Source organism: Chelonia mydas, chromosome 4 (genome assembly GCF_015237465.2).
Source record: "Chelonia mydas isolate rCheMyd1 chromosome 4, rCheMyd1.pri.v2, whole genome shotgun sequence".
In the NCBI taxonomy this organism is placed as follows: domain Eukaryota; kingdom Metazoa; phylum Chordata; order Testudines; family Cheloniidae; genus Chelonia; species Chelonia mydas.
The window spans coordinates 21,301,787-21,327,921 of NC_057852.1; the positions used below are offsets into that span (position 1 = coordinate 21,301,787).

The 26,135-nt window shown below is 42.5% G+C and overlaps 1 protein-coding gene across 27 annotated transcripts; it reads left to right on the forward strand.

The window, feature by feature from the left end:
- The first annotated feature begins 1,046 nt into the window (after nt 1–1,046).
- NUDT9 (nudix hydrolase 9) lies at nt 1,047–23,622 on the forward strand. Of its 27 annotated transcripts, none has more exons than XM_043545112.1 (10): nt 1,114–1,220; nt 6,436–6,641; nt 7,825–8,064; nt 9,346–9,441; nt 12,677–12,763; nt 14,558–14,669; nt 15,120–15,266; nt 17,053–17,137; nt 18,269–18,475; nt 23,055–23,622. In XM_043545112.1, exons 1-9 carry the CDS (start codon nt 1,122–1,124, stop codon nt 18,442–18,444), a joined length of 1,248 nt encoding a protein of 415 aa, XP_043401047.1. In that variant the 5' UTR covers nt 1,114–1,121; the 3' UTR covers nt 18,445–18,475; nt 23,055–23,622. The 27 variants fall into 27 exon arrangements, with proteins under 27 accessions (XP_043401057.1, XP_043401047.1, XP_043401046.1 ...); XM_043545111.1 differs by having other exon boundaries at nt 18,269–18,461; nt 19,587–23,622; XM_043545109.1 differs by having other exon boundaries at nt 18,269–18,461.
- The last annotated feature ends 2,513 nt before the right edge of the window (nt 23,623–26,135 follow it).

Here is a 26,135-nt window from a genome sequence, read left to right on the forward strand (position 1 = left end):
GCTCACACTTGTTTTAATCCAGCCTGCACGGGTACCGAGGACAGTGAAGGGGCAGCGGGCTCAGTGTGGGCTCGCTGTCCAGCGCAAGGCCACGGGACAGGAGTAGGGATGGTGAAGCTGCCACGCCTTCGCTGCCCTCATGCCCCGCTAGCCCTGGTACCCATGCAGACGCACCTGCCCCGAGGGGCCTGCTGAGTAAGTTTGCCAGGCATTCAGTTTTTGACCTGGCTGTGAGAAGTCTCGTGGGTGGTGCAGCACGGACCCGGGGCTAAGGCAGGCTCCCTACCTGCCCTAGCTCCGCACAGCTCCAAGAGGCAGCTGCAAGCTCCTTGTGGCCCCTAGGCGCAGGGGCGGCCAGGGAGGCTCCACAGGCTGCTTCCTCCCTTAGTGCTGGCTCCGCAGCTCTCGTCGGCCTGGAACCACGAGGGCAGTGCGTGGAGCCTCTCATGCGCCATGGGGCTGCACGGCAGGGACCTGGTGGCTGCTTCCCTGGAGCCATGGTAAGCGCCACCGGAATCCTGCACCCCCCCCCCCAAACCCCTGTGTCACCCCGGAGTCCCCTCCTGCACCCAAACTCCCTCCTGGAGCCCGCACCCCCCCAACACCCTGCCCCAGCCCTGAGCCCCCTCCTGTACCCCAAAGCCCTCATCCCCGGCCCCACCCCAGAGCCCGCACCCCCTCCGGCACCTCAAACCCCTCATCCCCACCCAGAACCCTCACCTAACCCCCCGCCCCAGCCTGGAGCCCCCTCCCGCACCTCAAACCCCTCATCCCCAGCCCCACACCCCCCTCCGAGCGTGGTGGAGAGCGAGCAGCCGAGGGCGGGGGATGGAGGGGGTGAGTCAGGGGTGTTCAGTTTTGTGGGATAAGAAAGTTGGCAACCCTCTTGCCGAGCCGCCGTGGCCCCACAGCGGCATGGGGAGGTGTGCACACATGCCCCACGGCAACGACGGTGCAGGCCGGCCCTGGTGCACAGCCCTTCCGCCCCCAGTGACTGCACAGCTGGGACTATATTTCCCTCAATCTCGGAGGCACCCCTCCAGCCTCGAATCGAGGCCGCGAGTTCGCGGAAGGATCTCTACTGCGAGGCTCCAGGAAGCCGCCGCGCAGAAGGCGGGTGAATGCGTGCGCAGCACCCTACCGATGCCGAGAGCGCAGCCAATAGGAAGGGGCGTTCGCTACTCTGGCGGTGGGACTGGGAGGAGTCCAAGCGCCGTCAGGTAGGAAGCAGGCAGCACGTCACAGCGGCTCTCGCGATAGGTGCAGACGCGAGCTCCGAGGGGAAGCGGCAGCCGGTCGCTGCCCTCGTCGGCGCGGTACTGGCCTGCCCGCTTCCGGCTCTACTCCAGTCAGAGCGAGGCTGGTGAGCGACGCTTTGCTCGTTTCCATGGCGGCTGGCGTGGCCCCAATCGGCTGCCAGAATGAGGCTTGATTGACGCGGGCATTGCCCTATCGCTAGTGGAGTTTCAGGGCGAGGGGGAGGTCCAGGCTAGTACCCCTGTGAGCCCGGGGGTGGGAACGGAAGGAGGCAGCCAGCCTCGCCAGGGGGTAAGAGGCCCTCCCGGCCAAGGCGGAGGCCGCTTGGGGGTGCGGGGGGGCTGGGCGAGCAGGGGGTGTCAGCCGGGGAGCGGGGTGATTCCCGTCTTCGCATCGGGGCTCCCGCTTCCTGGCCTGCACCCACCCCCCGCTGGGTCCCGCGGGGCGGCCTGGTGCCCTGGTGCGGGCGGCCCTGGGGGGCCAGCAACATCCCCACGCGGTGCCGGGTCCCCGTGGAGCAGCCTGGGCCCGGAACGGCGGCAGCAGGGCCGCGGTGGGCTCCCGGTCACGGGCGGTCAGGGCTGGCTGTGTTACCGGGCCCTCTGCCCTGGGAGTGCCTGTGGGGAAGGCCTGTGGCCTGTGCTGTGCAGGCGGGCAGACGCGATCACGCTGCTTTGGTGTCTGTCACAGCTGACTTAGACCTGGCCTCTGGGGGCTCTTGCATGTGTCAACCTGCGGGGTTCTTGTAACGCTCCCCTCCTCCGCCCGCCCCCAGTGGCGTATAAGGAATTAGCTAGCGCCCCTGTTCTTTGATGGATGGCTTCTGAATTGCTGACAGGGAGGCTAGCTCGTTCACCTGCACATCTACCACTGTGATATATGCCATCATGTGCCAGCAATGCCCCTCTGCCATGCACATTGGTCAAACGGGACAGTCTCTACATAAAAGAATAAATGGACACAAATCAGACGTCAAGAATTATAACATTCAAAAACCAGTCGGAGAACATTTCAATCTCTCTGGTCACTCGATTACAGACCTAAAAGTGGCAATTCTTCAACAAAAGAATTGCAAAAACAGTGACTGCTGAATTGGAATTAATTTGCAAACTGGATACAATTAATTTAGGCTTGAATAGAGACTGGGAGTGGATGGGTCATTACACAAAAGTAAAACTATTTCCCCATGTTTATTCCCCCCCCCCCCCCCCCCCCCCCCCCGCGTTCCTCAGATGTTCTTGTCAACTGCTGGAAATGGCCCACCTTGATTATCACTACAAAAGTCCCCCCCCCCCCCCGCTCTCCTGCTGGTAATAGCTCATCTTAAATGATCACTCTCCTTACAGTGTGTATGGTAACGCCCATTGTTTCATGTTCTCTATGTATATAAATCTCCCCACTGTATTTTCCACTGAATGCATCCGATGAAGTGAGCTGTAGCTCATGAAAGCTTATGCTCAAATAAATTAGTTAGTCTCTAAGGTGCCACAAGTACTCCTTTTAGCTCTAGGGATGGGGTCCTGCTCTTTTAGAGCAAGAGCATGCGAATTGTGTCCCCACTGTGTCTGGATTCCAAGCGGCCACAGAAGGTTGCCACACAGTGACAGCTGCCAGGTTCCTGGGTGATTGTGAATTTGTTAAGACTTTCAAAATAAGCAGTTAAAGGAAACACTTGCACAGGGCTGGCCTACAACATTTTGGCACCTGAGACGGAGGGCTCAAATGACGCCCCCCTGCCACCTCGCTTGGGCCAAAACTTTGAAAGGTCTTAACTCTGCCTTCTTCCTGTTCTTCTTCTCTGATGGTACTGCTCTGCTACCTACCCCAATAAAGGACAACTAAGAACTTAAAATGCCTTGTGCAAAAAATTTTAAGTAACATTTACTTTCAAACGCCTGAACAGCAAATGTAACTTTTCTTGTCTGCATACTAAACACTAAAAAGAAAAGGAGTATTTGTGGCACTTTAGAGACTAACCAATTTATTTGAGCATAAGCTTTTGTGAGCTTCATAAGCATCCGATGAAGTGAGCTGTAGCTCACGAAAGCTTATGCTCAAATAAATTGGTTAGTCTCTAAAGTGCCACAAGTACTCCTTTTCTTTTTGCGAATACAGACTAACACGGCTGTTACTCTGAAACCTATACTAAACACTGGCATTTTTATCAGTTTGAATACTCAAAGTGGTGCTTTCTGTGCCTTCTTGGCTGCAAAGATTTGAACTGCTTCCTGCTGAAGGTCCACAGTCTGGGCCAGTTCATGCTCTATTGAGATGTTTGCAAGGCCGACCATTGTGGAGCGTAGGTGTGTTTTTATTAACTTCAGCTTGGAGAAGCTGCTTTTGAAATGGAGATATGGATGCTGCAGTAGCTGCCAGGTCACCTGCACTCTGACTAACTGGAAGATCAGGCATCTCCTCACCACTCACATCCTCACTGGGGCCAGAAGGCTCACCGTGAACATTTGTGTCTATGTATCTCAGAGAGCTCCTTCCTGCTTAGATAGAAAAGCTTCCTTTGCTTTCTTTCTTTTTCTGAATGCTGCCCCCGAGGGGCGTTTTCTTCTTTCCCTCATGACTGCTGTTCTGTGCCAGCTATCGTGGGTCTCAATACTCAGTTGAAGGGTGTGACAGGTTGAATCACAGAAACGCCCTTGGGACTGCCACCTGATGTGCCAAGACTACTTCTGCCCCTGCTTTCCTGCCCTGTCACTTTGGACTTCACTGCCCTGCCTGGTTTGAGCCAGACCCGCTAGCCTGCTGCAAACCCAGATCCAGGTGTGAACCACGTCCCCTAACAGCGATAGGCTTAACTGAAAGCAGCTTACAGATGTGTTCCTGTCTTTAACAATCAGATGCCCAACTCCCAATGGGTTCCAAACCATAAATAAATCCGTTTTACCCTGTATAAAGCTGATACAGGGTAAACGCATAAATTGTTCGCCCTCTAAAACACTGACAGAGAGATATGCACATCTGTTCCCCCCTGGTATTAATACATACTCTGGGTTGGTTAATAAGTAAAAAGTGATTTTTATTAAACACAGAAAGTAGGATTTAAGTGGTTCCAAGAAGTAATAGACAGAACAAAGTGAATTACCGAGCAAAATAAAATAAAACATGCAAGTCTATGTCTAGTACGGTAATAAAACAGAATACAGATAAAAACCTCACCAGTTCCAGTAAGCTTTGTTTTACAGACTAATCTCCTTCTGGTCTGGGTCCAGCAATCACTCACACCCTGCGTGGTTACTGTCATTTGTTCCAGTTTCTTTGAGGTATCTTTGGCGGTGGAGAGGCTCTCTCTTTAGCCAGCTGAAGACAAAATGGAGTTTTGGAGTCACCTGGGCAAGTCACATGTCCATGCATGACTGAGTTCCTTACCAGCCAATGCATATTCCTGGGAAAGCCCAGCTGTGGATTGGCATCTCCAAGTTCATTGTTGGTTATACAAATAAGCAGGCTGGTCGCAGGGCCTGAGTGAGGGAAGATATCAGCGTTTTAAGGGCCTAACTGGCTCCTACTACTTCAGTTGACTGCCTGTTCTCCTCAAGTGGGTTCAGGGAAGCCACACAGGAAGCTTCCTGAGAAGCTGGTGTTAATCAGTCCAGGCTCCTGGGGGTGCTAGAGAGGAACATAAGAGGCTCCTCCTCCTCTGTCTCCCTGTGGTTCCTGCTGCTTTCTGTTGTTTCCTCTCACTTTTTCTCCTGCCTGCCTGCTATGTGTCTTGTGCCCTCCTTCCTCTAGCACAGCACTCCACCATCTCTGTGCATCTAGAGCAGAGAGAATACATATGCACCAGCAGCAGACACAATTTTCTACATTCTGGGCCCCCCACAGTCTGGCACCTGCGGCGGCCTCAGTTCGCCTCATGGTAAGGCCAGCCCTGCCCTTGCAGGTCATACGGTGTCTCGGATAAACATACACAATGTGATAGTTTACCTGTGCCAAAAAACAACTTAAAAACTGCCTTTTTTTTTTTTAAAGACATCCTTAACAACAGGTGAGTTGTTTTGAAACCTACCAAAAACTTCTAGCTTATACCCTGAACTAATATTAAACAAACAAACAAACAAAACCAAAAAAATCCCCACCACTTTTCCTTTGGATAGTTATAATGGGAGTGAACCTACTGTTCAAAATGGAACCCTAGTTTTAACCTTAATTATGGAGCTTGTGCATAGTGGCCCTGTTCAGGTTAATTCTTAATGATCTGCTACTCAAAAACAACAGTTTTTTTTTTCTAGTATCCCATCTATTCATGTTATGGTTTTGCAGGGCACTGGAAACAGCAGTCAGGAGCCACTTTGCAATTAAGGCACTTCTATAAACATAATTACTAGATAATCCTGACAGACCTGCACAGCAGGGACTAGAACTGTGGCCCTTCACCTGTCAAAACACATGCCTTCAGCTAAAATAAAACCTCAGTCACATTGTTGAAGTACAGATGGACGCTTGGACGTGATTCTCCACTGTCTTGGACCTTGCATAGTCATGTATACACGTACGTAGTATGTGTAAAATATTACCAGATCAGAATAATCATATTTTATGACCACTTTGCACAGGAATAAATGATTACTCAAGGTCTCAAGCTTTGGCCAGCAATGACAGGGCACACAGTGCTATCGCCCTGATCCTGCAAATACTTCATGCATGTACTTTTTTCATGTAAGTATTGCATGGTTAAATTTAAGCACGAGTGTAAATCATTGCAGCATTAGGACACGTAACTCATTCCAATTAGATAAAACAATAATTAATAGCTTAGTCTTCAATTAAACCTTCTGCACATGTTTTCAAGAGATTTAACTGTGGAAAGGGGTAAAATAAGTCACTTTGATCGTTAAATGATGAGCAGCCACCTGGTAGTTTGTTAGCACAATTCTGTTTGTTTAAAAAGGTTTAAAACGTACAGTTTTAAAATTGTTGGACCATTTGTCTAAATCTAGTGTGACTTCCCTGAAGTCAGTAGAGTTGCACCTCTGCAAAACTGGAATAACTGACAGTACAATCTGGTTTACTATTTCTGTGTTTAGGATTCCCCCTCCTGCCCTACCCCACAAAGAATTCAACTTAAGTTATACAATAAATTAATACGGCTCTTCCTTGTAGGGAGTGAGGTGGACAAGACGACACATCCTGCAATCAAATGTTTCCTACTTCATCTCCTGACAGGTCAGGTCACTGCATGGCTGTTGGGCACTGTGTTCTGGGGAGACAAAGTTTCCTGTGAGCATCCTGCATGTGATGGCAAGGTGGTGTCTGGCCCGGACTGTTACTGTGGTGTCCCTCACTGTAACTCTGTCTGCTGTTGCTGTCAGGTACCCTAGCTGCCGACTCCTCCACCCACTACTCCATCCATTCAGAGAGCTGGCCTACAGGTATTTAAATTATAACACAGCAGTGACATAACCCTGCTACTTCCCATAAACAATAAAGCTAGGTTGAGGTCTAAGGCCTTGATCCTGCAAATATGTATGTGCGTGCTTAACTTTACATGAGTAGTCCCACTGAAGTGTCTCGTGGGACTATTTGTGTAAAGTTATGTCTGTTTTGGCATGATCAGGGCTTATTTATCCCTGTTATTTACTTATTTACCCCTGTTACACTTTCGATGGAGTGGCAGGGTATTTCAGATATTAAAATCAAAATTCTGCCATCAGATCTGTTGAACTTGGAGTTGCAAATATGTGAGTTGCACATGCATATCCAATGAGTGAATTTGGCCCTTAGTATGGTACATAGTTTTGGTAAAATCCCGAAAAGCAGCAGATGATTTTAAGTAAGTTTGTCGCAAGTAGTTACCATTGGAGACAAGTTACTCACTTGCATATGTTTAGAGTTTTGGGCCTATTATATAATTTTACTGAAAGTCATGACAATCTTGATGTATTAATTTTTCATTCTTGTAGAGAGGAATTAATTTTACCAAATTATAGGAAGTATAGCTAGGAAAAGAGATCTCAGATGGAAAGGTTGTGGGTCTAGTTGAGGAATGGGGCAATATTATCGCCTATTTATTCATTTGGATTTGTACGCTTTTTTATAAATAAAATAAAAAGAAGCAACATGACAATTCCTGATGTGTGTATTCATAATACTTACGTAACACTATAATGTAATTCCAATGAGCTGAACTATGCTGTATTTTTGGAATGTCACCACTTCTTTACTCAAAAAGTATTTTTGGTCATATAGTGAGTTGTTATAATCTGTTGAAGAATTATGCTGCAATTTTGCTCATATCATCCAGTTTTTTGCGTTTCTTTGGTTTTAGTAAAAGTGCGTTGTTTGGCTAAGGCTGAAAAGGTATTCAATATGCAGAGCCTGTGAGTAGATAGATCAGAGGAAGAAATTTCTCTGGTTTACTCAACTACAGCTTAATCACTGGGCAGATGGAACTGGCTGTATATTTGTAAGCTTAATATGTTACTACGACTTTAACAATTTTAACACCATGTCTTTTTTTTCTCTCTTTACAATTTGGAATTCTAAAACTTGGAATTAAATAACTTCATTAATATATTTTCAGGAGTGTAACACTTACTCTTTTCCCCCCCTCAGTAGCTCAGTTCCAGTACATTGGTTCCATTCTTACCCTGTCAGCATGTTGAGCTGTTACAATCCAAATGAAAATGTCCACAACAAAGCTCACACCTCCCCATATCCAGGGTCAAAGGTTGAGCGCAGCAAAGTACCTACTGATAAAGTGGGCTGGCTAGTTGAGTGGGAGGATTACAGACCTGCGGAATACACTGCAGCCTCTGTCTTGGCGGGACCTACGTGGGCAGATCCGCAGATCAGGTGAGCAGTGTCGGACCAAAATAAATTGGGGGTTCTTCTAGATGAATGTGGTTCTGCTACCCAGTGTAGAGAAAGGAAGGAATTTGTTTTAAATACAGCTGATAGAGAGAAGTTTGATCTACTTCTGCTTTAAATATCTTTCCTAAAATTACATGTGCACCTGGTACTTGTGAAAGTGAAGGACTTAATAATCCTGGCTAGAGTACTGTATAATTTGGATAGGCTCTATGAACTGTCCAAACGTCTTCTACTGCACTGCACCTGTGACTATGGAATAGGTAGTCATTTTCTTCTAGAATGAACGGGTGTACCAGGCACAGCCGGATATAATTTTCATGTTTCCTGACTTTGCGTTAATATTTGATTACATTTATTATTATAGTATTATTTGCACAGCATCTAATACCAAGGACTCTTGTAAGACTTAGGGTAGAAATGACTATACTGTGCTAGTGCAAAGTAGCCATAGCACAGGGTATATTCTCCCTCTAAATGTTCATAATTCTTAAAAGTGCTGATCCAGATGTTGTGTGTCAGTGTAATCTTCCAAGCAAGCCAGGTTTGACGAAAACTGGGTTAATGGTTGTAAAGTTATGAATATTTGATGAAAAAACCTTTTGAAATATGCACATTCTATATGTCTGTGTGTGCATGCCCCTCTATAGACTCGTGGCGTGATTTTCAAAGGCACTGTTGGGAATTAAATGCAAACTCCGAAAGTCAGTGATTTAATTGGAAAAGTGTTTAGTGTGTATTTTTCATATGCTCATAATTTTGATAAATCACAGCCAATCAAAGGTCTCCTCGGGGATTGTATCTATGTCAAGTTTCAAAGCTTGGCTATTTTGTCCTGTAGACCTGGCTCCAAAAAAATTGGTTAAAAATTTATAAAATGGGAAAAATAAATGTTTGCCAAATTCAAAAGTGGACAAAGGGATTTTGTTCAAACTTTAAAACAAACACACACTTTTGTGCCAGAATCAGTCATGGAAAGTATCATCCCAAAAGGTGGATATTTTAGAAACTTAAAATGTCAAATCCATATATCACCTGTTAGAAGTATTGAGAGATTCTGCAGTTTGCAAATACTGACATTTTAATGGGGGCAGGGGAAAAGCTTAGAAAAATAGGGCTGCAATTCAGTTTTAGACATTTTGGTGAACCAAGTGCCAGCCCTGAGACTTTTGGTGTTTCAGATCCTTTGGATGGCATTACAGCCTCTATAAATAACAGCTGTTGGTTATTTAGTAACTTACTCTATACTATTCTTCCCTGAAACAGTGCCAAAAACTTTTCTCCCAGATTCAATGAGAAGGATGGACAAGTGGAGAGAAGGAGTCTGAGTGGCTTGTATGAGGTTGAAAATGGGAGGCCCAGGTAGGTGTTTTTACTCCTTAATCTTCTGTGACAATGTTGTGACACTGCACCACATATTGTCATGGTAATATTATTATGATATGATTATGACATAATTATGGTGCATTTTGTACAAGATAAGTCATGTGAGATGTCATTGAAAAAGTTATGATTTGCTGAATGTGGTTAACTATTTGTATGCATGTATCATTTTTGTAGCTGAAGTTATGAATATTGACTCTGTATCTGTATTTCAAATGTAGTTACACCTGTGTAGTGCCCCCTAGACAAGATGCTTTCAGTCTAGATGGCTGGTTGGGAAGAGCCTGTTCAGGGCAATGAGCCATTAGGGAAAACAATAGCCTTAGGAGAAGCTTATCTCCCACTTGGTGAGCCTTTCTGAGAACACTCCAGATAGCCTGTAAGTAATGGCTGCTATGACTCTACAAGGACATGTGACCCAAGCCACATGATTCTGGATTCCATCTTGAAATATCAATATTACAAAGACTGAACTGGGGGAAGTGCTGGACCCCGGCTAAAGGAATTTCTAGCCTGTATATGAAAGACCTGGGGATTCCAAGCTGTCAGGCAAGTGCAGCTTGTCCCTTTAGAATCTGCAGCCTGCTTGTATCATCAACTAGGGTGAGAATTTGCTAATTCATGTCCTGTCTTTCTAGTATCTTAGACTTAGTTTGTGTTTTTGTTTATTTATTAGGTAATCTGTTTTGATCTGTTTGCTATCACTTAAAATCTATCTTCAATTAATAAACTTGTTTTTGCTTTATCTAAACCGGTGAGTTGGAGTGAAGTGCGTGGGAAATTGTAGCTCAAGGGGCAAAGGCTGTTGCATATTCCTCTCCACATTGAGGGGATGGGGGGGTGAACTCTATGAGCTTACACTGTACAGTTCCCTGTGCAGCTCAAGACGATATAATTTTGGGTTTATACTCCAGAGGGGGTGCGTGCCTGGGGAGCTGAGAGTTACCTTGGCTGTAGCCTTTCTATTGTTTCGTGCAGTGGCTAGGCAGAGAGCTTGCATGTAACTGCAACTGGGTGTGTCCCTAGGGTGTATGCTGGTGGAAGTGTAGGACCGGGGGCATGTCTGCAGCTTGTCACAACAGTGCAATGTGAGAGGGGGCCCAGGCTGGTGGGTCAGAGGGCTCAGTGTACCCCAGTTCCTGGTGGCACCCTGAGGGGAACTCCTCACAAATGTCATTTGAGAAAGTGTGTTTTTAATGTCTTTTGTATCTAATTTAGCATGTCTTACATACTAGACCAGAACAGCACATTGTCTGTGCTGACTTCACTGGTGCAAAGTCCCACACCAGAAAGTTTGCTTAGAAGAGAACTGTAAAGGAGCAATGAAGTGGTGGGCCTGTAGCTAACCCAGCTCCCAAGATTGGAGGATGGGTTGGATGTAGATCTACATGTGTGGGAGAATGTGCTGTAGGATGTGTTGCATCAGTGCATTCCTGCTTTAGCTTCTGCTGGCAGAACTTCTAAGGAAACACCACCTCCTTCCCTGAGGTGTAAGTCTCTCAGACTGAATGCAGCAGTTCTCATTGACACAGCAAGGTACAGTTTGTACCTCTCTGCAGCAGAGGTGAATCTAGCACACTATATTTAAACTGTTTATTCTCTATAGGTAAGTGTTTATAATAGATCTCCATTCTTGTGTTTCACACATCAGAGATGAGATTGGAAAGCTGACTAGCAAGCTGAGGGCAAGATTGTGACCTTCCCCTACCTGCTAGTATACAGTGTTTTCTTACTCTTCTCGATGAACTACCCACATAGCCAGCCCATGTGTGAGGCTAGAGAAGACTGTGAAGGGCTGCTACTCCCCCCAGCAAAATGAGGTTGGGACCTTGACCCCCATACCCTGACATGTAGAACTGCTCTTGCAAACCAGTCACAATTCCTTCCTAGACTGCTCCTGGGATGGTGCAGCTACGTGTTCCGTCCTCTTTACCCTTTACCTTGGAGTAGGAACAATTTAGACCCTTCAGGAGAGTTGTAGTCGTGATCTGGAGGTGAGACTACTTTAGTTCTTTAACATCATTTCATTTTTTCCTGTGTTTGGTTACAGTATTTAGATTCTAAGGTAAAAGAACAAACCAAAGAATGTCCCTCCAAAGTTCCAGGATCCCTTGCCATATTTTAAAATACAGCATTATAGGAGTTTACAAAACAAAGTTTTGTGGTTTAACTTTCGTATTTTATTGTCAAATTTAGGAAATGTAATGGAGCTTGATCTCACTAAAATGTTTAATAATATTTTCTGTCCATACCTTGAGAGAGAGAGAGAGGCTGAGGTATATGTCGACACTAAGAACTTGACCAAATGTACATTGTTATCCTCCTCTTTCCTTCTTCTGTAGTTCCTTATTATTTGAATGAAGCTGACTTCCCAGAATATTTGTACATATGGGTGTTAGGGTTCCCTCCCCGCTCTGAACTCTAGGGGTACAGATGTGGGGACCTGCATGAAAGGCCCCCATAGCTTATCTCTACCAGCTTAGGTTAAAACTTCCTCAAGGCACAAATACTTTCTTGTCCTTGGAACGGTACTGCTGCCACCCTCAAGTGAGTTAGACAAAGATTTAGGAAAAGGACCTCTTGGAGTTCCTGTTTCCCCAAAATATCCCCCCAAGCCCCTTCACCCCTTTTCCTGGGGAAGCTTGAGAGTAAACAAGGTGAGCACAGACCAGCCCCTTGGGTCTTTAAGACACTAAAAACCAATCAGGTTCTTAAAAGCAGAACTTTATTATAAAGAAAAAGTAAAAGAAGCACTTCTGTAAAATCAGGATGGAAGGTAATTTTACAGGGTAATCAGATTCAAAACACAAAGGATTCCCCTCTAGGCAAAACTTTAAAGTTACAAAAAAAAAAAAAAAACAGGAATAAATCTCACTGTTAGCCTAGGGAAAATTTACAAGCTAAAACGAAAAATAGTCTAATACATTTCCTTCCTATTACTTACAGTTTGTAATCTTAGATGCTCAGTTGAGGTATGGCTTTAGGAGTTGTATTTTCCCTGCCCTGGTTCCTTGCTGTCCCGGAGAGAACACAAAGAAGCACAAAACAAAAACCTTCCCCCACAGATTTGAAAGTATCTTCTCCCCTTATTGGTCCTTTCGACCAGTTTATCTGAGCTTCTTAATCCTTTACAGGTAAAGGAGGGATTTTATGCTACTCTTAGCTGTATGTTTATGACAATGGGTGATTTCATATGTACCACCTTCTCTTTCAGAAATCCGTCAGGCAGGACGGGACTGGTGGGTCGAGGATTATTAGGGCGCTGGGGACCAAACCATGCTGCAGATCCTATTATAACTAGGTAAGGGAGACAGGATCAGAGGATGATAGGCCAGCAGAATGGAAAAATGTAGAACTTGCATTCATGTGTACATGTCAGGTACCTGTATATGAAAAACTATGATTATATTTTGATAGGTAACATCCATGTAATAGATATATTTATGTGCAGTTAGTTTAATGAAATATTAGGCAAATGCTTTATTTTCATTTTTGGAGAGGTGAATGGGAAGTAATCAGGACAGACCATTACTTTAACTGGGGAAGCGGATTTAAAAAAAAAAAAAGGAATAATGCAGCTGATAAACCACTGTAGGAAAGTATTCACAAGATGACATGTGGTAAAAACATCTGAAAGCACAATGGTGTTGCAGAATACCTTGCATGATTCTCATCATAATATGCCAATGGGCCTTTCCAATGCTCTATGTAAAATTACTAGTTATCCTTTTTAAAAGATTGTAAGTTTGAAATTCGCAACTGGTAATAACTGAAATTCAGCACGGCACATCATGAGATGTGTATCTCCACTGCACTGTTTGAGATGCTGTCTGGTTTTAATGCCTTATCTGAGGAGGTCCTCTCTGCTGTTCAGGTCAAAACACATAGCAGTTTTATGATATTATTGCATTAAAATTCAATATATATATAAACATTGTATACAAAAACACATTAAAATAAAAATTGTTAGGTGGCAAAGTCAAGGACTCAAAAATTAGATGTCAGAATTAAGGTGACTGTGCAACCTTAATTTGGCCCCCATGGGCATATACATTGTGATACAGTCTTTAATAACATGATCATATACCATTTTTTTCCATCACACCATTGCCTAATCCAATTTACAGGATGAGTAGTGCTCAGGAAGTGAGGCAACAGATCAGTATTTCTTTTTATGATCATGGTTCAGTGTAGGCCCTGTAGCTTATTTATTACATTCCATCCAAACCCTGCTCTAAGTACAAATTTATTACTTTCTTCATAGGCTTTTTAGGCTGCTCATCACCACAGTATAACCCTAATATCTGAAAAGGAGTACTTGTGGCACATTAGAGACTGACCAGTTTATTTGAGCATAAGCTTTCGTGAGCTACAGCATCCAATGAAGTGAGCTGTAGCTCATGAAAGCATATGCTTAAATAAATTGGTTAGTCTCTAAGGGGCCACAAGTACTCCTTTTCTTTTTGTGGATACAGACTAACACGGCTGCTATTCTGAAACCTAATATCCGAATACTTCAGAAACATTAAACTTCCCGTGGAGATAAGAGAGCATTTTTATCCCCATTTCACAGATGAGGAAACTAAAACAAGGACATAGAGACTTATCAGGGCACACAGTGAATCAGTGGAAGAGCCAGGATAAGAACTCCCAGATAAGCAGTAGCTAACTCTCAAGCCCTTTACTCATTCCTCCAGACCATGCTTTCTTGATGCCAGAGTGTCTGAGCAAACACAATTCATGTTGACTTTAGTAGCAATTGCGAGCACTCAGCACTCTTGCCTCGGGTATTTAAAAGTGGGCACGTAGAAAATAAGGAATCCACAATTTGTGTGAAAAGTTTTAAGTGACTTGCCCAACATCACCTAGGAACTCTGGCAAAGGCAGGGATTTAATCCAGTTCTCTCAGGGCAGCTTTCAGCTGCCTTATTACAAGATGATGATTTCTGTTTTACAGTCCTGCCTCATTCACCACACCATACCTTCCAACCTCAAGAGCAAATACTGCAGGGACAGAAACAGTCTCATTCACTTGATGACCTTGCTTAATTCCAAAGAATGGAAAATAATTTTCCTCGTTTGTCATTCCCTGCAGGTGGAAGAGAGATAGCAGTGGCAATAAAATAACTCACCCAATCTCTGGCAAGAACATTTTACAGTTTGTAGCAATCAAGAGGAAAGACTGTGGGGAATGGGCCATCCCAGGGGTAAGAACCAAAGCACCAAGCAGACATGACAATTATTGTCTAGTAAGGCTATGAAAATGTAATTGGTATTGATTTGACAGCTAGTGTGCATATCCTCTGAATGACTTCCCCTTATGAGGCATATGAGGGCACTTTAGAAAGCATCAAGGAGAATTAAAATATTGTTTTATCAAAAAGCCATTAAACTGTTTTCTTTTTATTGCCATGGTACAAGACAGTATTTGCATCTAACTAGGACTATTCTTTCCGGCTTCATTTATTTACAGATTTCACGCTTCTTTTATTATTGTTGATTACTATTGGTGTTCATAACTCTTCAAAAATCCGTTATAGCTCCTTGAATGATTTACAGTCTAACACAGACCAATAGAACATACTGAATAAAGAGCAGATGGAATAAGGAGAGCAGACAGGGTCAAAGAGATATCAGCATTCGGTGTTTTTGTTTAGGGTATGGTAGATCCAGGAGAGAAGATTAGTGCCACACTGAAACGAGAATTTAGTGAGGAGGCCTTAAACTCCTTACAGAAATCCAGAGCAGAGAAGGAAGAGATGGAGAAGCAAATGAACAGACTCTTCAACCAGGAACATTTTGTGGTAAACCTTTTCTTCTTCTATGGTAACCTTGTATCTCATTAAAAAACATACTCAAACATCAATAGAATTTATAGGGGACTAAAGAAAAACTGTAGCAGAATGGTTTCATCCATGACGCCACTGTGCTGTACTGTGGGAGTGGATTCTACTTGTGTCCTTCCTCGCTTGAAAATATCCCTACAACTGAGGATTTCTGAACTTTAATATGTGGTTTCCTAGCAGGGAACTGTGCTGTGGTATCAGCCAGTTGCACGTTTGGGTGTAGAATCGTAACATGAGAGAGAACTGGATAGAGCCCTGCTTATCTGGGATCTACGCTCTGGAAAAGGCATAGTCTGGAAAAGGTCAATTACATCCTCATTTTATGTATCATTTTCTTAGAGAGACTGATGTATTGTTTTGATGGCCAAGTAGAGTTACTGGAGGTACGAGCCCCTATGAATCTTCTGGCTACAGCTTCCTTAAATCCTTGTCTAATGTGGGTGATTACAGTGCACTTACACCGCATTCTGTGCCAGTCCCTTAATGGAAAGTGCATGTCAATAAATTGTGTAAGGGTCATCATTACTGATCCTCCTCCGTTTTGCAGTAAAGGCTGCTTTGCATTGCTTGGCACCTCAAGGCTGGGGAATGGAGTTGGGGAATTGATAGGAAAGAGAGCTTTGGACAGTGATGCATTTGTTATGCCTCACCAACTACTAGTCTCTCAATAGATAAATATCGCTCTAGACGTGGAAGAAAGCCCAGGATCATGGATTATTTTCCTCAGGAGACATTACATGATTATAAAACTTCAATAATGGAGAGGGACCACACAAGAAACCATTCAGTTCAAAGGACAGCCGTCAAAGCAGCTATCGAAAAAGAACTGAGAGTGTTAACTGGAACTGGTTGTAATGTCTATAATAATTTTAAATCTTTTTCCCCCTCTTCTTTGCAAATTTTCTGTGGCATTTTGAATTTCAGTGAAAAATGGTTCAGAGCTTTCAGGAAAATTTCATTTAGGTTTCTCAGATTTTTAAATGTTTTCACCAGTTCTATTAATTTTTGTGCCTCATCAATGGATAGATGCAGACTGCCGCAATCATAGCGAGTCTGTGAAACTTGTTTAGAATGCCATTCTATTGAGTATTCCAATCTTTATCCTGTGGATTAATTCCCTTTCTGTGAACAATAATTAATGTGTCTGAGCTCAGTGGGTTCTAGTGATTAAATGATTAATACCATTTATTATTGTGGTAGCATGTAGAAGCCCCACGCTATGCTAGGCACTGTACAAATGCAGAACAAAAAGACAACCCCTGCCCCAGGGCGCTTACAATCGAAGCATAAGACAAGAGACACTGTGGATACAGACCCGGGGGGGGGGGGTGAGAGGGGGGCATAAGGAAACAATGAGAAAATATTGGTCAGCGTGATAGGCAATGGTGTCAGCACACCAGTTGCTTAACTGTCAAGATTTTTTGTCTGCATTATGGGAAAGGAGTGTTTTTTAAAGAGGGATTTGAAGTAAGACAATGAAGTGCTTTGTGAATGTTATAAGGAGCTCCTCCCATGTGTGAGGGGCAGCATGGGAAAAAGCACAAAAATGGTTGTTTTCAAACTTAACAGGAAAAGCTTTTGAATGTGCTGACTCATTTCGGGGAACAGATCATGTACTCTTCCAGAACATTGCAAACTAGTACAATTTACAGTCATTCCTTAACCAACGGTGAGGCTTTTTAAGATTCTGTGTCATCTCCTATAATGTTGTGCCCTCAGCTTAGATTGTCTGTTGTCTTCTTAGGTGTATAAGGGATATGTGGATGATCCTCGTAACACAGATAATGCCTGGATAGAGACAGAAGCTGTGAACTACCATGACGAACCTGGTGGGTATCCACATTTTTACCTTTTTAGCAGTTGCTTCCCTAAATATGCTGTTACAAACTAGGAGGAAGATGACAGAAAGGTGGTACAGGGCCTGAGATGCACTGAGATCAAGTGTGAAAATTAGATGTTAATCTATGGAACAAAAGTCAGTGGGTGAGTTTTTTCCCCAGAGGGGTTCACCCATGGCACACAGTAATCTTTTTCTCCAGCTCAGCCGGTTCCAATAAATATTCCTAAAGGTTAGTTGGCTAAATTATGTTAAGAAAAATAGGTGCTTTGGGAGGATATCTATTTCAATCGAACATATTGGAAGAATCGTGAAAATGTAACTTAATTTTTAAGATTTTATATATATTTAGTATAAATTATTGGATAGAGACCAGACATTTAACTAAGCCTTGTTCTTGCTACAGTATCTCTTTAAATTTGGTTTACTCTTCTGTCCCATCATGAAACTTGGGAGGAGGGATTTAATTTTTCAGAACTGTTCCAGTAACTAGCCAATGCAAAGGACTTGTTGCTTGTTTAGAGGCATTGTTTTTGGTGAAGACCTATAAAGACACCCAATTATTGTTGTCTTCACTCTTCATTATAGTGTGGGATTAGGCCATTGGTATTTTCAGGTACCCTGCTGAAATAGTAGTATCAGAATCTGGTTTACATCTTGGTGAATGGCATGCGGGATGGAAAGTTTCCAACCGTTAGCTATATAAAGGGTATAAAACATTGCAGCAATAGGGGCAGAGGAGAGCAGAGATCAGTTGAACCTAAAACTTATTTTAGCAGGAAGACAGTGCGTGTAATCACATTCATTTTACTAGCTAGCCATGGCACTTGTGAAACTGCAAAAATGGTGACACAAGGGTTAAGGCTACCTATTCCGTTCCCAGCTCGACAGTATAATGTCAGTTATGCATGTAAGTATGAGAGAGGTAACTGTAACACAGAGGAAGAATGTGCTTAATGTCCTAGCTGCTGTTTAAAAACTGGAATGGCATTTTCATGGCAGTAGTTGGAGTGAAACTGGCATGAACAGGCCTCCTGCAGCTGAGAGTAATGGAGCATGCAGGACAGTGAGAGGGCAGGAAAGAAGATAAAATACTGTCTTAAATCTTTTGTTTGGCAATCAGGTGAGACGATGGATAACTTGCTTCTGGAAGCAGGAGATGATGCTGGGAAAGTGAAATGGGTTGACATCAGTGAGAAACTCAAGCTATATGCAAATCATGGCAACTTCATCAAACTTGTAGCTGAGAAATGGGGAGCACACTGGAATGAAGACCCTGTTCCTGGCTGCCATAAGTGATGCTACTGGAAACCGATGCAAGTATAAAAAGGAAAAGAACATGTTACTTTATTTAGAGAGGCCATCTTTTGTATCTTCAGTTTTGTTAGTGTTCAGTACTGGGTATAAATTGGTACATTAATTGCCTTTTGGTCAGAAACTAGTGCTATACGTGGTACATAATGGTAAATACATCAGACATGAAGGGCAAAAAGCATATAGAAGCGCTCCAGTTAAATAGCTGGAATATTCTATGACTGCAGTTAGGCATGGCCTAAACCAAAGCATCTATAAGACTTTTCTCTTCACAAAACTCTAGAATCCAAACTGGGATGAACTCAGACTAAAAACAGACTTTGCTATCACGTTCTCCATTGCCTTCTCCGTAGTGATTTCCATTCAGCTCTTAACAACTGCAGACAGACATGGCAGTGCCGAGATTCTAAATTGTCTTGATTTTTGTACTAATTTGTTGGCTTGGAATTTAGCTTTGTGTGCGTTTGCTGATATCTCAGGAAGAGAAACTTTTCAGGTAGGCATGAGGTTCAGTGTGATGAGCTAAGTGATGATTTACTAATTGTGATATGAAAGTTATATAATAAACCAAAAACTAAATGAATTCACTTTCGCTTTAGGAAACCACTGGCAAAAAAATAAAAAATCTTGTCTGAGAAGTGAGTACTCCTGATGTTGAGTATCATGAGTATTTTGGTAGACTGAATTGTTGTTGTGTTAATCACTCATGAACAAATCCAGTAATGAATTTGAGTTGTGAGGAACCTCTAATACAAGGTTGCCCAAATATTGTGACACAAAGGGTCAAACTGCTAATTTGCCAGGGAAGCCAAGGGTATGATCCAGTATGCATGTATTTTATTCCAAGACACATTTATAAGTGCACATTACCAGAATATTTGCTTGTACTTGTGCCTTCCTTGATAAGAGACACACAGGTTTGGTTGAATTTGCCAGCAACTAAGAACCTGTAGCTGATCTGTTTGTATTTTCCTGCTGTTAAAGCATGAAAATGGCTTTCTGGGCTATATATTAGGACTCTGTGGGCTGAATTTTACTCTTGGGCTACTCTTCAGGCAACTTTGCTCTGAGTCATCTCATCTTTCCCCTAGCACCGTGCTAGAGCAGATCTTTGTTTTCTTTTTTAGATCCTCCGTAGAAGATCCCTGATTGATGTGTATCGTGCCTGGCTAATTGAATATCTCTAATAATGCTAACCCTGATAATGCTGCATTTGGTTGCTGACAATCCCTCAATGTTGCAGTACTCTCAGGGATAGCCTGATGACTCCAACATTGGGGGGCGAAATTACATCAAAAATGTCTGCTGGCAAGTGCTAAGATTCAGCTCTAGAAAGGACTTTGAATGTGGTCCGCTGATTGGACACACAACTACACTCAACCATAAGCATCATTACGGAGATGTTTCGACCAGCCCAGTACCATGGGTTCCCCGTGTTACGCAGCATCACTCCTCCACACATCCATTGTGAGGATGCTCTCGTCCGAATGGTTGAGAAGATCAGGGCAAACCTGAGCCTACCACCATTCACAGACATCTTTGACCACCCAACAGTACGTTTGTTGTCAAGGCCCCTATTGTGGGCCCACTTGTGATGTCGATGTGGTTTGAGCAATGGTCTGCAGCTGATGTCGGAAACCATTCTCTTCTAACTGACCCAGCCATGTGTGGACCCAGCCGTGATTTGCCCACACTGCTCATGTGTCCTTCTGAACCAATTTCAAATGGGCCAGGGTAAATATGCAGCCAACCCTCACATCTGGGGCCAACAAAAGGATTCCATGTGCAGCTGTGGCCAAAAACAGACAATGCCACGCATCACTGGCGACTGCCCTGTGACCAGATTTGATGGTAGTCTGAGGGACTGAACTTTGCTGCTGCCATAAATTGACTTGGCAAACTCCACTTTTAATAAGAAGAATACCCTGCATCCCTCCCCCCCTTTGTTGTGTGTTCCGATGTTTAGCTGTTCATATGTATGATGTTCTGCCAGTGTTTAGCTTGAGTTGTCCTTACTTTTGCTTAAGTTCACCTTATTTCTGTCCACTTACTCTAGTAATTGTCTGCAACACATGAAGGGTTGGTATGTCTCCTCCCACCCTCCTTTATATTTAATAAGTTGAGCTCTTTACCTTTCCTTACAGACCTTGCTTCTAAGTATGTTATCCTTCAGGTATGCTTTACGCTCTCTGCCTTCAAATTCTAAAATAATGTGACACCCAAAAGTGAATTCAGCATTTTTTGGCTGTTGTGCTCAATAGTTAGAATAACATTTTTTTTTGCTTGTTTTACAGGAGGTGCACCTCTTTAATATAGCACTTGTCTTTTCTGTGACTGTCTGCTACATAATTGCAAATAAGCTCTTCAAAACCAAACAATGCTGAAACTTCAAACTGTATCAAAGTGTAACTGATGCCAGCACAATGTGTATTATCAGAGTTGTTGACAGTGTTTGGTGGTTGAAGCTTTTGTGCGGATTTCTTGCTTCCCCCCACAAATCAAATGGGCAGGATGAAATTGTCAACATGAATAGAAAATTCCATTGCATACTATATTCTTTTGCAGTTCGTTACTCTCTCAGCATCACTGATAATATCTGAGAGTGATATGTCAAACATGTTCACCTCCAGAGGGCTGTTGAGGAAAGTCAGATAATGAGTTAAGGCTCATTTTTCAATGCTCTCCTATCAGGAATCAGGGCCTGGAGCTGAGCCAGTCTCTGGGCAACCTAATGAGCACAGCCTGTAGTAGGCCGCCTGATTGGCTCCACTGTCTTATTAGTGGGAAGAGTCTGCTCAAAGCATTTGCAGACTTGGCTGCAGTAGCTCCTGTGCCTGCTGGTTCCCAGCCTTGCTCCTACCTTGTTTCAGTCCTGGTGTTGCCCAGGACCCAGCCTTGCTATGAAATCATTGTTGGCTCCTTCATAGGAAAATGAGTAAGTGTTATTAAAGGCAATTGAGTTTCTCCAAATCCATGGAACACCTACATGCTTTACAATTACCTGCTATTTGAGTGTCTCTCAAAGACTCTTCACCTTTAACTTCACACAAACAATTTAAGCTGCTATTTCTTAAGTTTCCCAATGTCTCCTAGTATGACTGGTCTTTTGCAAGTCATTTACTTAATGGTCACTCTTCAACCCTAGGGCAAAATTCTGCCAGTTGCAAGTGTGGTTATCCAGTCCTCACTGTGCTACAAAAACATATGGAAGGGATGGGTAGTTATATGCTGTAAAAAGTTTAAAGAGCTGATAGTATAATTCAGTGTTCATTAGGAGTTATTCTCATCCCTCAGTTGTCATTGGTTGTAAGCGAATGGGAGCCACAGGAAAGAAAGCACATGAGGAGTATTTAGGAATGCAGTTAATTTGTGACACTTGTAGAGGTTTGTGAAGTTTGCCCACCTGTTCACTCCAGTCTGCAAAATGGCTAATTGAATAGTTGCCATCTAAAATATGAGGAGAAATAATATATATCCTTTACCAACTCTATTGCTTACAAATTTTTAAGCACTGCTCTAAGTTTGATTTTTTGTTTTTGCTTCTGCTGCTACACAGGACTAATATTTTGGAATAGGGTCCCATTATCTGTGATACTATCACAACTAAGAATGGACCTTCATGTTGATCAACTGATTTGAAAGACTATTCAGTACTTTACACTTTTTTTTTTTAACCATTCCCAAGATAGGGAATGTGGATTTTTTTTTTTTTTAATTGGTGGTGAAGAAGAAATAGTGGTACATTTGTTGCAAGAGTAGGAAATGAGAAAAAGGCTCTTGTGGGAAGTAGCTTTGGGAAAGTGTAAAACTAATCTAGCCAAATTATGTCTGCTTGTGGCTATATTGTAACAGAAAAGGAAGGACTTAAAACTAAAAACCCAACTTACATGCCATCTATATGCTTGTTGGATAAACTTTGCAATCAGAAATTTTTATACAACTGTGCATATGTTTCTGGAAGTGTTAAGAGTCAAAAGAAATAGTTCTTACTGAATATTGCAAAAGTTTAGATCTGTATATTGAAGAAACATTAATTGTTCTGGTCCATGAATGCTGTTTTTATTAAAATTTCATAGTCATATTGTCATTGAATTTATGTTTAATCAAGCATCACTGAGTTAAAATCAAATTAAATATAGGAATGTTTTATGCAGCTTTTTCATTCTGTGTTGTATGTGAAAGATTTAAATTTCCAGGAGGGGGAGAGGACAGAGGAAAGACTAATACTAGGGGTTTGTGTACAAACAATTTTCTGATTTGTTCTTATTGATAGTCTCTATGTATCATTTAAATTTCATTACAGAAACAGAAGAACTAATTTGTTTCAATTATTAATATATAGGCAAAAAGCTAGTAGTCTCATTTTTCTGTATTTAAGAGCAGTCCGTAGTTAGAGATTTATTTTAGTGTCTTCTCCCACTTTCTCCACCACCCTCCAATTCACTTGCATAAAGTTGTTCTAACTATAGAAGTTGTGCCGCTATAGTTAAAGAAACCTATTTTCAGGGTGTTACAAATCCTGTACGAAACATTCAAATACATTTTTGTGTTTGAGGTTAAAATCTGATGGGGCCACTCTTTTCACTTCTATACAGGGAGGAGATCTGGAGAATAAGAAAGAAGTACTGTTTCTACTGAAGTTTCTCTGTGGTTACCACATGGTTTTTGGACTCTACAGGTCAGGAGGAGCAGTAGATGTGACTGGGAGAATGGCTACTATCCAGTGCTTTATCCCACTATAATTACTGGAGACTGACAGCATTATTTAAGCATGTGGTACATCTCATTATGTTATTTCCTTGTACAATCCTAAATAATTTCTCCCTCCATGGTATGTACATCCTTCAAAGATTGGTGTCCTGTGTCACTGCACATTCTTTGTTCCCTTGTTTATCTCCACACTTCATATAATTAGCTCTTTTAGTATTTCATCATCTTGCTCTTTATTTTCATCTGAACTTTACTACAAGTACAGTAGAGAATAATTCTGTATGGGAGGGGAGATGGATTTTATTTCCGGTGGAAAGTAGTCATGCCACAATTATGTTAATAGAAAATCAAGGACAATAAGGAAGTGAAAATGTTTTGATTTAAAAAACAAAAATGAGAAGGCACAAATTGTCTGTCATTTAAGCTTTCAAATAAAAATTGCTTATAAATAGACCTAGGTGTACATTTCTTATTGAGTAGGTGTAAGTTTGGCTCATCTTTAAGAGCAGTCCTTTAAACAGACTCAGTCAGAAAATGTTCAGTCAATGCTCAGTCTTTATTAAAATATAAAGTGTGGAACATATGGTTTGGATGAGTAGAATCATCTGCTGTTAAGGGGTTAGACAAAGAACACAGATGAATGTTAGAGGCATGTATAGGTATACTGTATCTCCAGAATTTTCAGTGCACCAGTAACATTAAAGCTGTGAGAGAATACAAATTCAAACAAAACAAGCAAAAAAAAACACCTTGATGACTTAGAAGTAGATAAGTTGCATGGAGGACATCATTAAATTCCCAGTGTCATCTGTCACAAGGGGCAATGCCCACTCTACCCTCCAAATTACGCTCACATTAAAAAGTGGGGGGCCCTGGCTTCCCTTGTTCTGGCACCAGTGACTGAAAGTACAATATTTACTGAGAGGAGAAAACTGCACCAGTTCCACAGACAGCCTGTTATTTCTCTCAAAGAAAGTGACAATATCCCTTGAATCAAATTTAGTTGTTTCCTTCAGTTAAGATTTATTAATGCACCATTCTGTTAGCTTAAGTGGATTTTAGTATGTATTTGCCATGTTTTTCCCCAGGAAGTTTTCCAGTTAGGCTGAGCTTCCTCTTTGATCACAATGCTTGATCTTAGATTATAAACTCCTTGGGTTAGACAGGGTTTTTCCATTTTGAGTGTTTGATACACTGCCTCGCCCACTAAAGTCCTGACCAGGCCTCTAGCTAATATTGCCTTACAAATATTTAATAGTATTGTTGAAAGTTAGTGTACAAATTAGGTCAACTTTAAGGCTTAGGATTTTTTAGCTCTTTAGGATTTTTTGGTAAATCTATGCAAATCACTTGAAATACAGTAAGTTTTTAATTACAAATGAAGAGTCTGTAGCCTTTACGCTAAAGCTGGGAAAACTTTCGGTGGGCTAGGGGGAATGAATACTTTCTCCTGCTGCTGCCTTCATATATCTTACAGTTCTCTGTTTTTATACTGCACTTATTAGCGTGTTATCTGAATGTCAGATACTTCCATGCAGTGGTGGATTAAGAATGGATGGAACATAACTAAAATGCCTCCACCAAACCCAAGGAACTCCCACAAGAGATTAGTTTTGCAAAAGTGCTTGTAGTGCTCCCCCTGCCCATGCTACTTCCTGCTCCCCAGCCCCCATGGAAAATGTCCTCTGGGAAATCAACCAAAATATGCAGGTTTGGGGAGGTGGAACCCCTGGTCTACTTTGTGCGTCTGTCTTTGACCTCTCCATCCTCATCTAATCTAAGAAACTTTGTAATTTGAAATTCATGAGGCCCCAATTCTCTGTTCTGCACCTGGTGCAATCATGAACACCAGAGCAAAGTGGGTATAAAATGCTGCCAGATCAGAATGGCAGGATTTAACACCCACTTTGCACCGATATAAATGATGGCCCAGTACAGGGCAATGGAAGAAGAGCCCCATGAAGTTTCCACTCCCTTATGTGGTCGATTTCTCCACAGGACAACAATGGGTTGAAATATTTAAAATCTCCTCTGTAAGCTCTCTTTTCAACAGGAGTGTGAGAACTTGTGGATATTTCTTACTTTACTAATTTTACCACCACCAGAAATGATCCTCCACCAAACCAGTCAAAGTGCAACCTATGTTTACTGTTTAATTGTACAGCAATAATAGCTATAAATACAAAACCAATAATTTATCCCATTGATTGTCAAACTAAAAATACAGTAAACTTGTTTAGTTTAAAGGCAGATTGTCAGATTTAATCTACAATAAGGTGTCTTTGGAACAAAGAGGTCTACACGATGATCTATTTTTAAGTGCAGGAGTGCAAGCCAGAACCTCCTGATTGCTAATCAGAGTTCTGATACTGACTTGCTCTGTGGCCCTCGGGCAAGTTACTTAACTTTGCCTAATTTTCCCAGTCTCTTATCTGGGTACCGAGGATTCATTACTTAATGCTTCGAAGTGGCCTATGCTCCAATTAAAAACCTCTGGCTGGCCCATACCAGCTGACTCTCAGGTTCACAGGGCCCAAGCTAAGGGGCTGTTAAATTGCAGTGTAGGTGTTCAGACTCAAGCTGGAGCCCAGTTCCCAGATACCGTGTATGCAATTTTCATCATTTTATCCCCTTTGGACCTTGGCCTCACTTGAAAAAACATGGGTATTGTTAACATTAGTTAACAAGTGTAAATTAACATGTTAAAATCCTAGTGTAGGTAAGGCAGTTGTGGTTTTAACACCTGTTAGGTGGTTGAGGTAAACTCGAGACTCTCTCCTTAGGAATTACCTTGAGCTGCTACACATTTAAAACTACAACTGCCTTGTGTATGCTAGACTTTTAATGTATTATCATCACACATTCTTCCTAATGTAGACATGGCCATAGTCAGAGTCCAATCACTGAAACATGTGCCTAACTTTATTCCTGGGTGTATTCCAAATGCAGTCTATTAAGCCATGTAA